Genomic DNA, 12832 nt, shown 5'->3' on the forward strand with positions numbered 1-12832 from the left:
CAGAGAAGACAGCAGCAGTGACACACGAAATGGAGCACATCACCACCTACTGCGGAATATGCACGCTCCCTGTGGAGTTCTGCGAGTTCGGAAAGACGTTGAAGAAGTGTAAGGCGTGGCTCGAGGAGGTCAACCCTGGCAAGTACAACAGCCTGTACGGGTCGGACGCTAACGTGGTGTCGTCTTTGTCGTCCGAAAGAGAGACGCAGATAACCTCGTCGTTGGCGAAGATGCAGCTCAAGGAGGAGCGCAAGCAGGAGAGAGAGCTGGAGAACTTGAAAAACTCCAAGATCATCATCAAGAGAATCCCGAGAACAAAGCACAAGCACGTGGTGGCGATCGCCAACCTGGAGGTGCTTGGGCCGGACGTCGACCTCAAGAAAACAGCCAAGGTGTTTGCATCCAAGTTTGCCACGGGCTCGAGCGTGTCGAAGAACGCCGAAAAGAAGGACGAAATCGTCATCCAGGGAGACGTCGCCACCGAGGTGGAGGAATACCTCACGGGGCTGATGAAGGACAAGGGACTCGACATCAAGATCGAACATGTTACCGAGAGGTTCACCAACAAGAAGAAGTGAGCCCCGCCCTATATATCTAGTACGTAACGTTACGCAGCAGCACCACAAATTCCGTGTCGCACATCTTTTTTCTAAGGCCTACAGACTGTCCCTTCCATGTAGGCCGTTAGCCAATAAATATTTCACACGTCCTGCTACATCCAGGCCTTTTCCTACAAACGGGCTGTCCGCTGTTCCCACAACCATTCGATCGTCTACCTTCACCGCTTCCGCCACAGACAGGGACAGATACACGCCACTATGTCGTTTCATGACGTGCTGAAAAGGGGGGACGACGAGATTCTGAGCGTCCGCATGGAACGGTCCCCCTTGTGGAACGCTCTCTCACACGCCACGTGCGTCGCCGTGACCGGCTTCTCCAAGTTAATCTTGGCGACTCTCTACAACGTCGAGCTGAAGGGCCTCCCGAACTTGGATCATGCGTTTGCGAACGCACGGGCGTCCAACCGCGGGATCTTGACGATCATGAACCACATGTCCACGTGCGATGACCCGTTTCTCTTTGCCTGCTTGCCCTGGCGATACTTCAAGAGCTGGGAGGACATCAGATGGGGCTTGGCAGCTTCGAACGTGTGCTTCACCAACAGTTTCTCCAAAAAATTCTTCTCTTTGGGCAAGATCTTCCCCTGCGACCGATTCGGCAGAGGCCCTTTCCAGTCCGGGTTGGACGCCTGCATCCGGATCCTATCTCCGGATGATACCATCAACTCACAGTACATCTTGGGCGACGAGGATCACTTAACCAAGTACCGCAGCGATTACTTCGACGAAACGAAGAAGGATAACTTGAGTCCAGACAACGTTCTCTCCCGAACCGCCCTTTCTCTATTCTCCCCCACTTACGTCTCTCCGGTGCTCCGCTACAAAACGTCCTGGGTTCACATTTTTCCCGAGGGGTATGTTTGCCAGCTCAAGCCGCCATTTCAGAACTCAATGCGCTACTTCCGCTGGGGTACAGCAAGACTGATTTTGGAGCCCACCGTGGCACCCGTCATCGTTCCGATATTCACCGACGGGTTTGAAAAAGTCAAGCCTGAAGAAGTGGACCTGAAAACAGACTACTTAACGCCGAACAATGTCGGCGCACAAATCACCGTCAATATTGGAAAGGCGATCGACGATAATATCATCTCCAAGTTCAGGTCCGAGTGGAAAGAGCTGTGTTTGAAGTATAGCAACAATGAGAACCCGAATGATCTATCTGACGAGCTAATGTTTGGCAAAGAAGCACGTGAATTGCGGAGTCGGGTCTGTGCATTTTTGCGTGAACAAGTGGCAAAGCTGAGACTCGAAAATGGGTTTGAGGAAGAAGATCCCAGATTCAAGGACGTTAATTTCTGGACCAGATTCACCAAAAGCAGAGGAGCAAGTGATCCAGATATTCAGTTTGTTGGTCTCAACTGGGCCATCAAGGAGTACCAGAAGCATGTCAAGGTTTATGATGACAAAGGAAATGTGATTGGTGAAAGGGAAAGTGAAAGACCTGAGGGCCTTTGATACATCATCTTCCAATGTGCATTTCAAGTCTTCAGACGCTCAAACGCTTACAACCTAGAACGAGGGAAAAAAGGACACCGCAAAATTCGGTGAAGGTACACACTGAGACCTTTCTCCCCAATCAACATATTCTTAAACTTATAGATAGACTTTCACAACGATGTATAATCTTTTATACTACATTTACGCTAATTAACCTCCTGTATATATAGAAAACGACCCAATTTTCTTACGTAATTTTATTTCAGTTTTTGGCACTTGAAAAAATTAGAGTAAGCTCCAAGAGTTTAATGTTCGGGAGGCCAGATAAAATGTTAGAGGTAATATACAAAACTTAGTAGCTAAGGCTAGTACGTTCTCTCATCTAGAACTCCAGCCAATCAAGACTTGTCTGCATTAATAAACACATCATGGTGTTTATGCTGCAGGTGTCCAAATCTTTAAGGATACGCTGCTCTTCTGCTAACTATAGGTTGGTAGGCTCCATTCTCCGGTACTATAGTCAAACAACGTACCAGAGGACACATGATTTCGGCGCTGTACACATTTCATCAAGGAGGGAAATGCCAAAAATCCATCAGTCCAAAATAAATTCAAATGGCTCCAGATTTTATTCTGATGTTCCCTCAACACAATTTGCTGATTTGGAGGGTCAACGCATTGAATTTTTCCTTGAACTCCAAAATACCTTCAAAAACCAATCTATGTCCCCCAAAGTGAAAGCAAAGAGATTGAAGATTATTCTTTTACAGCTTATCCAAACTCTCCCTGATGGGGAATTCCCAAATAAACAGCTTCCCTTCATAAATGCAGTCATAAATTTTATAGATCAAACACCTTCCCCACTTGATAGCTTTAAAGCCGATGAGATGATTATCCTTTTGCGCAGTGTTCTTGGAGGAATGTCTTTACAAGACGTACGATACATCGATTTTTTCCCGAGGTTCTATAACTCATTAAGAGAGTGCAAGGAATACGCAGAAGATTCTGAGGTGCGTTTACAACTGTTTGAGATTTTTGTCAACTATGTGCTGTTGAGTACGAAAAGACATAGCGTTTCCAAGGTTATACAAGCATTCATCACAGAAGAAAATGATGTACACAATAACAATATTAGCGAACAAGTGGTGGATATTTTACTTGAAGCCTTTCAATCCATTAAACCAGATACCGAGACAATTTTATTACTAGCCAAGATCTGTCCTGATCTCTCCGCTAGTAATAAGGAAGTTTCAGACTTGCCCTTCTTGGATCGACTTTTGGCAACTTTTTTCAGGGCAGCTGACGAAGAGATCAGTGAAAGTTTTGAGGACAACTTTGTTAGTGAGAGACTTGTTACATTTTTGGACATCTTGGAGCCAAAGATTTCCGAGCCTCTGGAAACATACGTTGAGATTTTGTATTTTTCAGTGAAAAATAACTTTGATGAAGTTTCGAAACAAATCCTAGTGAAATTGGAAAAGTTGACAAGCTATTTCACATCTGAAAAATATGAGAGTTTGCTTGAGCCTGATTTAAGTTTTGCACTTGTAACTGCTGCTTTAAAGTTTAACAAAGCAAATGACGCCACTAACCTAATCAAGGTATTGAAGAAAAAGAAAGAGATTGATTATATTGAAGATGAATGGATGACACTTCTCCAGTATGAATCGTTCGAGTTGACTGAAGACCAACCAGCTATCCAACTTGTCAAGAAACTGAACGAGAGACTTAGTGATCTTGACAAGGATTACGCATTTGGAGATATCGATTCACTAAATCTTGTCTTCGAGTCTCTTTGTTGGTCGAACAAGAGCTTTGAATATATTGAACAGTTTAGGAAAGATTTTGAAGATGAATTTGGTGTTGCTATGGATTCCAAGAGTGTAGCTACAATAATGAATTATTTATGTCAAGATAAGAACAACAGCAAAAACGTGAAGCGTGCTTCACAATATTTCTTACAATATAAGGATCAGGTCGATTGGGAAAATGACTACGAAGGGTTTTATATGCTTTCCTTGTTCCAACTAACAGCGAACGTTTGGCAAAATCCTGAAATATTGTGGGCCGAGAAATTAGATGTCTACCAAAACGTGCAAAGATATGAATATTTGTTTAACAAGGAATGTGTTTACGAAATGATGAAAGCAGCTATAAAGTATGATGCAGGGACATTTGCCGTAAAAATACTTTTGGATCAAACTCCTGAATTGAAAAAAGATGATCCTAGATTAGAGGTTAGTAAGTACCAAAAAATATTTGATTGTGCTTATGACTATTTGATAAATTCTACTGATGGAGAGCTTAATAAAAGGGTTTACAAATATCTTGCCGACTACTTCGCTATCCCATACGAATATTATCCGGGTTTCGTGAAAATATTCATTGACTGTTCGGATCCCGAAATGGCCTTAAAAGTTTTTGCTGACATGAAGAGACAAAGCAAAGAATCAAAGTTACCACCACCAGGAGAAGAATTTTATATATACCTATTGAAGAGTTTTGCCAAATTCCAAGATGAAGAAGGAATATTCAAGTTGCATTTAGCAATAAAAATGGACCTCTCCATTAACCTCGACATAAAACTGTTGAACTCACTGATGGAAAGTTATGCTGCTCTTGAAGATCCATTCAAAACACGTGATGTCTTCAATCTTGCATTTTCACTTCCGAAGGAATATGGTACCAATAACGAGAGCGCATACTGGATGTTGAAATCATTAAAGTACGCAACATTAGGACACGCCAAAGACTTCTATAATGGGCTTTCAGAATACGATATATTACCGGATCCAAATTTGTTTGCGGAATTGCTAGTTGCCAACTGTTACTTTGAGCAATATCGTACCGCATTTGAGACATTAGAGTCTGCTGAAAAAAATGGCGATTATCACTTGATCAATAGCTATGTCTTGAAAACTTTACACAATAACTGCCTCCATGAAGGTGTTAGAAATGAATTGAAGCAATACTGTCAGAAAACTTTTCCTGCAGAGTGGGAAGAACTTGTAAAGACCGGACAGTTGGAAGATAACACCAAGGATTATCCTGATCTGTTGGCAAGTCCATACAGCAAGGCCAGCATCGACGTGAAACAAATATTAGACTCCTGAGCGCCCCATCCCGTTGTATATAGAAATAACCATCTCTAATTTGATGCATACATTATTATATAATTTACAAAGATAATACTACGAATTTTCCCAAAATTATTTCTTCAAAGTAGTGTTGTTGACCTTGCTGGCAAATCTTAAAGAACTCAACGATTCGTTGAAATGAGAGCTCAAACAACTAATATTCACAAACATCAAAGTTTTCGAATCCCCACCTAGGGAATCCTTGAGAACGTAGGTCAATTTGGAATTCCGATAGGGGACATGAGAAGATTTTGCTTTGAGGCTAGCAATAACGTCGCCCAGTGCACTCAATGATTTATTTATTGCCAGTGTTTCCTTCAATCTCAAGCCCGTCACTTGAGAATGTGAGAGCCTTTCAGAGCCTGCCAAGTCTACCAAGTTTAGTGTTCCTATAACAGTACTTTGAGAACTGTCCTTACTGTATTTTGTAATATGGACCTTGAATATCGAATGTGATCTTGAGGAAACATCATTTGCCATTGTCGCTGCAGTGGCACGCTTTTTGGTTGCATGAGCAAGGAGGCTCTCGATTTGCTTCAAAGAGGTGAGCCGGATCATTTTAATGCCATTCGTGTCGGAATTCGCTATAGGCGGATCATGATAATCTGAATCATCTTTGATTGAATGCTGATGATCATCATCAATCAGATCTCTGATGTTCTCACCATATATTTCGAAAAACTGACCATATAGTTGATAGTTGTTTCCTAGGGTGGATAGTAAATCTATTTTTTGAAACATTTGGTCCATTGATCTAGGAATCATACCATCATTGTTGTTGCTCATTGTGAAAGTCTTTCCCGAGCCCGTTTGACCGTACGTAAAAATACAGACATTGAATCCGTCCAGTGAGCTCTGAACAAGCTGTGATATTTCTTCAAAAATATCTGCATTTGAGGAGTTCTCGTCGAATATCTTATCAAAAAAGAAAGAGTAGGTTTTAACCGACTTCTTAACAGGCGAAGAAGAAGCCTTTTTCAACGGCTTTGCGGATGCCGGCTCTGATATCGAGAGAGATTCTTTCAAACCGGAAGTGCAAGACATGGATTGGATTGCGTGGTCAAAAACACCCTCTCTATCTGGTTTAATACGACAGAAAACTCGTATATTTCCTTTCATTTCCTGAAGCTTGTTGTGTAAAAACCTTCTGTATGCTTCCTCCTCCTTGATTGCCAGGGTAAACTGCTCAATCTCGTGATTGTACTGGCGACAATCCTCTTTCAACTGCAAGAGCTTATTGCACTCCTCTTCTTTCGAGTTGTTGAGCCTTTTCAACTGTCGTCCGAGACTGGACTCTTCATCCTGGACAAACTCCAGCTTTTTGTTCAGTTCGAGCATGGTAGAATTCAGTCCATTCATCAAAGGCTGTGTATGTGTGTCAATCTTGCTGTGTAGCTCGGTGATTTCTCGGTTCAAGTCCTGGGACTCTTGATGCAGCTTTGCGATATCGCCCCTCATAGTTTCTACGTTTCTGTTGTGCTCAGTTTCCAGTGACACGATCTCAGTTTCGGCGTCTTTGCTGATCTTCGTTTTCGACTCCTCCAAAATTTTGTCTGAGTAATCTGCAAGGGAGTTTCTAAGGACGGTGATTTTGTCGGAAAGGCTTCTTTCTTTCTCCTTGAACTCGAGATGCTTGGAATTGATGATGTTGGTGATCTTCTCGTCGTACGTCTGGCTCAAGCGAGCAACCTTTTCGTCGAAGGACCGGTCGAGGGTGGACCGGAACACCGCAAGGGAGTCGTTCAGCCGCTGTATCTTGTGATTTTTCACGGCTTGCAGGTTTTTGAGCTTATCCTCTAAGCTCTGGAAGTCCGATCGCACGATCGAGGCCTTCGAGGCGAGCTCGTCGAGTTTCAGCTCCATGTCTGCGATTTGGGTCTGCACTTTCCAGATCTCGCTGTTCAAGCTCGAGAGGTCGTTCTGCTTGCCCTGCTTCAGCTTGACGATGTCTTCCATCTGCACCTCGGTGCTTGAAGAGGGGCCCGCGGAGCCTGCGGCGGCGTTCTGCAAAAGCGACGACGCCATGGTATCTCTCCTGTGGACGGAGGTTCTAGGTCGTTTGAAACGGTTGGCTGACGGCTGGACAGGCGGCTTCTCCACAGGTCTGCCGCTGGTGTTGGTGCTGCTAGCTGTCACCGAGTACCCGTTGGAGAGGTCCTGGAGCGGCAAGCGGGACGACCGGGCGTCGACCATCGTGGTATATATATAGAGAGACAGGTGTGCGGCACGTCTGCCAACGAGGATGTGTCCGATGTGACGTGTCACCAAAAAGCACCTACGGAAGACGTCCCGTCACGTCGTTGTGGCCGGAGAAGGTGTAGCACCGAGACCTAAACATGTTGTTGATCTATTTCCGAATAGGGTCGGCCTGCCGACCAGGTGGCGAGCGAGGCACGCTGGGCTCGCCGCCTCAGGCGACGCGTCGCTCAAATAACACGCAGCGGCCCCACCACGGCCGACTGCCCACCCCTGCTTATCCTTCGCCCTCGTGCGTGATCTTGTGCCACTAGACGTGCAGAAGCTGCGGAACCGTAAAGTGGCTAGGAAAATATGCACGCATGCACAATAGTTGTCCCGGGAAACCACGGCAGTAGGAGGTAGTTCGCCGGGTTTGGGGATATCCTCGGCGCGGAACTTACATGCAGATAATCAACAGTAGTAGGCGAGGGCGCTCGGTTTTGGCCTCGCCTTTTCGATCTCTCGCCTTTGCGGCCACTTTTGCCCTGATGTTTGCGTTTGCATCTGCGTCTGCGTCTGCATCTGCGTCTGCCTTTGCATTCGCATATGCATTCGCATTTGCCCTCGCGGTTGCTTCCGCACTGGGTCTGCTCAGTGCTTCGGCTGTTGTAACAGCCGATAACAGCCGGCCAAATTGCCGAGACGCCCGCTGTGTGTCGCACTTCTGGCATGTGCTGTGTCAATGCGGAGTGGGGTGGGAGCAGCCCTCCCCTACCCGGGGATCTTCGGAGTGTAGCTGCCGTCGCCACCAACGTCACTGCTGCCGCCGCCAGCTATGCCACAGCCGGCGCAGGGGTCGGCCTCCGCACCTGACGCCCGCCCTGCTGCTTCTGCCCTCCGAAGCGGGCCCCGTAATCTTTTGCAGAGCACCACAGGCAAATATTGCTAGTTCGGTATTGTGGGCAAACCCAAGCGACCGCCATAGACGCACCCGGACCATCTCTCTGCTCCCCCAGCCCCCTTCTGCCGCCACGTCCGCCCTGCGCGGAGACTCTTACCGCATTCGGGTTACATTGTGCTGGCGGCACGTTAATTTCCCACAAATCCGGCGGCCCAGCAAGAGCGCAGCCGCTGCACGAGCGGATCGTATTCGGCACTAGTGGCTTAGTAGCCTAGTGGCTTAGTGGCCTAGTGGAGCCGGCACAGGCACTAGCAGGTCCCGCAGGCCTAGTGTCCCAGCCCGGTCCCCTTTCCGGGCCTGGCCTTCTTTCTCGGTCGCAATCGCCCGCTCTTTATCTCGCTCCCTCGCACGCCCGTACGCTCCCGCTCCCACCTCATACGCAACATGCACGCGGGCAACGCATGCAGCATGCGAGATCCGCCGCTCGCTGAGGACTTCTCTGTCCCCCCGATGTTCCACGACCCGTCCGGCCGTCCGGCCGCCCCACTGCCCAGCCGTTTCTCGCCCGGCTGCATTGGGGATCCCTCGTGTTGCTCACGCAGGGTGCTGTCCGCTCCAGTCACCGGCTGCCGCCCTCGCGGACTAACAATCGGGGGCAAAAAAGGTTATCTTGTGCTACTTCCTCGCACATAGCCCATGTAATCGCCAACTTTCGCCACCACTTGTGATACTCTATCTGCGCCCGCAACTGCCGCAACCAACACCCGACCAGAACCGCCGCAGAAGTCACGGCAGCACACACCGCGGGTGGCTGCAATATACACCCCAGCTGTCGCTTTGGGCCCCGTCATCCTCGGGCATCCTGCCCCCCCGCCCCCCCCCGCCCGCCGGCTGCAGCGACCCGCAGCAGGGAGCGCATCGACCGCCGGCGCCTCGTCCGCGGGCGCATGACGAAATTGCCCAACGATCCGTCACGGCCTGAAGAGCTCTTGCAGCTCTTGCAGCTCGTGCAGCCCGCTCCTGACCTGCTCCCGCCAACGTCTGCGGCCAGAAGCAGCCCCAACATCCCAGCAGGGCCAGCCAGGCCCAAGCGAGCCGGCGGGCGGCAACCTGCAGCCGGAACCGGGACGTAATTCGCCCAGAAACGCAACGCACCGCCCTCCCCGTTCCCGCTTGCTCGTTGCGGCCGCCGCAGGGCAGCAACGCAACAACGCAGCAGTGCAGCAACAATCCGGACTTCATTTGACGGACACCCTCCCACCCACAGACGACATCTACCGGCCGGGGCAAGGACCAGGCCACCTGTAGCTACCCCTGGCTGCCTACCCGCTTCCCCCCCGCCTCTATTCTTGCATATGTACGTCTACACGGATCCCCTACCCTTCCACCGCCCTTCCCGCCCACCGGCTGCGCTGTAAAAACCGCCTCTGTCAGCAGCAGAGAACGCTAGGCTAGTGTCATCCAGCCGAAGGGCAACCTCTCAACGAACCGCCCACACTCTCTACCCTTCCAGCCACTTTTCCAACCCGACAGCCTCTCTTTTCTTTTTTTCCCTGCCTATCCGCCCCATCCCCCACGTCTCTCACCGCCCCGAGATATTTATAAACCCCCCCGAGACTCCACCCGCCAACGTCAGCAAGCGTGCACATACTCCGCTCAAGAGTCGGTCCGCCCAGCACACCTCCCGAGAACCTGCTCTACACAAGCACCAAGAAGAAGCCATTCCGACCCCATCGCAGACTCCAGCCCCGTTTCCTCTGCTCTGGGCGTTGCATCTTTTAGCTGCCCTAACTAATCCGCTGGTTCCACTTTTTCTGCGCACAGTGTGCTGTGTTCACCTCCACACAGAGAAATAGATCGACCGTCCTCGGCCCACCTGCCCCACTTGCCGCCCCTGTGTGTGTTGTGAGCATACCCCACACCACAGATCGGATATTAAAGAGACATTTGACTAGCTAGTCCCCCACACCTCAAAGGCAAAAAAGAGCCCATTCTACAAGGCTTTCGTTTAGGAGACGGAGGTGGCCTCTACACCTCGCTCACCTCGAAAGACCGATCGCCACATTCGGAAGCTTGCAAGATAATCTTTCATCAGCAATCTACATCTCTGGCTACCCATTCTTTCATAAACTCTTCATTAGGACAAACTCTACATTCTTCTATAGACACGCCACAACCGTCTTTTCCCCCGCTGATTAGCGATACCTCACCATTGAAACAGCACCCAATTCAGATCAATGCTTTGCTTATAATACTGTCTCTATCTTTCCAACCGTTTTTTTTCCATTTTGCTAAATCAACAATTGTCACCTTGAAAATAGATAGGCCTTATCGGATTGGCACCCCACCCATCAAGTAGTCATTCACATCATCAATGGAAGAAAGTAAGCACGAAGAACCTGACTCAGCACTCTCTAACACTCAAAAAACTTCACCGTTCGACCCATCACCGAAGATCTCTTCGCTAACCCCAGAAAACGTAACTAAAACTAGTGTAGAACCTACTCAAAGTACTACTAGCTCTTCAATAGACACAGCCAGAAAAGATATTATACAATCATCTACCGGTTCAGAAAATAGCAAGAGAGTAAGCACTTCTACTCCTCCTTTTGAATCGGACTCTTATAGCAACACCACATCCTCCTTGTTGACAAGATCTATCCCGCTACCTATACATCATCAAATGGAGCACTATAGGCTTCCTGAAATGACACCTCAAAATAATCATTCAAATAACACGTTCCCTCAATATCAGCAACCATCTTCTACACAGAGGCTGCAACATCCGTCGCAGCATCTACCGAGTAGGCCCCACACCATTCAACCCATTTATAGGTCGCCGGTCACACAGCTACCCCAGTTGTCTCATGCCTTTTCTACAGCCGGGTCGCCACAGGCTCCCGTTCTTTCGCATAGCAACGCTTCCCCAGCAATTCAATATCCGGCGTATCAATCTCAACATCAGCAAATACCCCTACAAATGAATCCCTATGAAAAACAGAGTCAGTTCCATTCGTTTTCTGGCTATCCTCAACAACAGCAACAACAGCTACAGGAACAACAACATCAACAACATCACCAGCTACAGCAACAGCAACAATCTCATCAGCAACTACTTCAATTTTCACAACAGCCTCAACAATCACAACAGCCACAGCAACCACTTACATATTCTCAATTTCACGGTTCGACACAGCTAGATACCCCTACGAACTTTTATTACCAACAGATGCAACCAATTCAGAACATGCAACCAATGCAAAACATATCACCCATTCACCATCAACAGCATCTACACCAGCAACCTCCACCACTAATGATTCAGCGAGCTCAACAGCAACATCAGTTTTTACCTTCTCATCAAATGTATTCACCACAGAATTTAAGTGATCAGCCTAACAGCTTTTATACTCAACAATTCACTCCCCAGCAATTGACTAACCAAAAACGTGGCTCTGTAACGTCTAGTAAACCAACTTCTCCTATTGAATCACAGAAGAAAAGTAGGGAAGGCTCACGCCAAGAAGAATCCTTTCTGGGGACGAAAGACTTTCCTAGAAAAGGGAAGCATGCTCCACTCGGCCTTTTAAAGCCAGAAGAAGAACGTGAGAAATGCAGCCCAGACAGTAGAATTGAAAAACCAGCTTGTAGTTTGATCACTAATAATAAAAAGCCGAAACCTTTGAGTTTGGGGAAGTATAGCAACTTGGTGGCACAAAGCAAGCTCGATCCAATAACGAGGGAAGCAGCCGAAAATTACTTGACACATCATTCTGACTCAATAAAATTATCAAAAGACTTGCTATGGGCTGCTACCGTTTCCAAAGATATTACAAAGTTTCATCAGTACATTCTTGAGAATGGAGCTATTCAACATTTTTTAGAACAAGAACGTAGCACGCAATCAGAGACCTTTGAATTTGATCAGAATAATTATAAAATTGAGGAGTTTTATAAATACATACGTGACTTTCCCACAGAGGAGTTAGTCAACTTGAATGCCATTTTTTCAAAACTATCTGTTATGCTCAGTGATTGGATAAGTTTGAAGGAAAAAAATGTCGAAGCCTTTGATTTTCAATATTTTGTCAAAAAAATCGCAGATCGAGGAACGAACGAGGGTATAGTTCGGCATGCTAGGACTTCCAATTTCCCGGGAGAGTCGGTCTCTTTACAAGTCATCCCGGTCAAGCCCAACACAAAAACGAATTCAAGTGCGATGTTCAACTCTCAAGGGACCTTACAACCAGATTTAAGTATCAAGGTTAAAATGGTCTGTCAACATTGCGGCTCTACATCTACTCCTGAATGGCGTAAAGGTCCAGAGGATGCCAGGACCTTGTGTAATGCCTGTGGATTATTCCATACAAAATTAGTCAAGAAAATGGGCAGCGAAGCAGCAGCTAAGGAGCTGAAGCGCAGAAGAGATGAAGGAGAGCAAACCAATAGAAGAATTTAACTCATTGTATCATTGTAAAAACAAAAGTAATAGAGCTGCCTCATTATTTGTAAACTTTTATATCATTTTTCTTGAATTTTTTTTACCAATTTTTGTCTCA

General features: G+C 47.2%; 6 protein-coding genes across 6 annotated transcripts; all 6 read left to right on the forward strand.

Moving 5' to 3' along the window:
* Positions 1–29: 29 nt before the first annotated feature.
* Positions 30–578, forward strand: PICMEDRAFT_58040 (hypothetical protein; the record flags this gene model as incomplete). Its single annotated transcript, XM_019163272.1, has 1 exon — positions 30–578. One exon carries the CDS (start codon positions 30–32, stop codon positions 576–578), a length of 549 nt encoding a protein of 182 aa, XP_019018727.1.
* Positions 579–818: 240 nt separating this feature from the next.
* Positions 819–2075, forward strand: PICMEDRAFT_71665 (hypothetical protein; the record flags this gene model as incomplete). The annotated part of the gene is made up of 1 exon (XM_019163976.1): positions 819–2075. The coding sequence occupies one exon, from the start codon at positions 819–821 to the stop codon at positions 2073–2075; it is 1257 nt and encodes a 418-aa protein (XP_019018728.1).
* Positions 2076–2977: 902 nt separating this feature from the next.
* On the forward strand, positions 2978–5107 carry PICMEDRAFT_18701 (hypothetical protein; the record flags this gene model as incomplete). The annotated part of the gene is made up of 2 exons (XM_019162083.1): positions 2978–4702; positions 4925–5107. Coding segments are annotated over 2 exons (1908 nt in total), but the record flags the coding sequence as incomplete, so codon positions are not given.
* Positions 5108–7610: 2503 nt separating this feature from the next.
* Positions 7611–8625, forward strand: PICMEDRAFT_116687 (hypothetical protein). The gene has a single exon (XM_019159822.1). It carries the CDS (start codon positions 7834–7836, stop codon positions 8530–8532), a length of 699 nt encoding a protein of 232 aa, XP_019018730.1. The 5' UTR covers positions 7611–7833; the 3' UTR covers positions 8533–8625.
* PICMEDRAFT_116688 (hypothetical protein) lies at positions 8626–9013 on the forward strand. Its single transcript, XM_019159823.1, has one exon. The coding sequence runs from the start codon at positions 8718–8720 to the stop codon at positions 8964–8966; it is 249 nt and encodes an 82-aa protein (XP_019018731.1). The 5' UTR covers positions 8626–8717; the 3' UTR covers positions 8967–9013.
* A 1634-nt stretch (positions 9014–10647) lies between these two features.
* On the forward strand, positions 10648–12732 carry PICMEDRAFT_10594 (hypothetical protein; the record flags this gene model as incomplete). The annotated part of the gene is made up of 1 exon (XM_019159696.1): positions 10648–12732. One exon carries the CDS (start codon positions 10648–10650, stop codon positions 12730–12732), a length of 2085 nt encoding a protein of 694 aa, XP_019018732.1.
* Between the last annotated feature and the right edge of the window lie 100 nt (positions 12733–12832).

Source organism: Pichia membranifaciens (genome assembly GCF_001661235.1).
Source record: "Pichia membranifaciens NRRL Y-2026 unplaced genomic scaffold PICMEscaffold_2, whole genome shotgun sequence".
In the NCBI taxonomy this organism is placed as follows: Eukaryota; Fungi; Ascomycota; class Pichiomycetes; order Pichiales; family Pichiaceae; genus Pichia; species Pichia membranifaciens.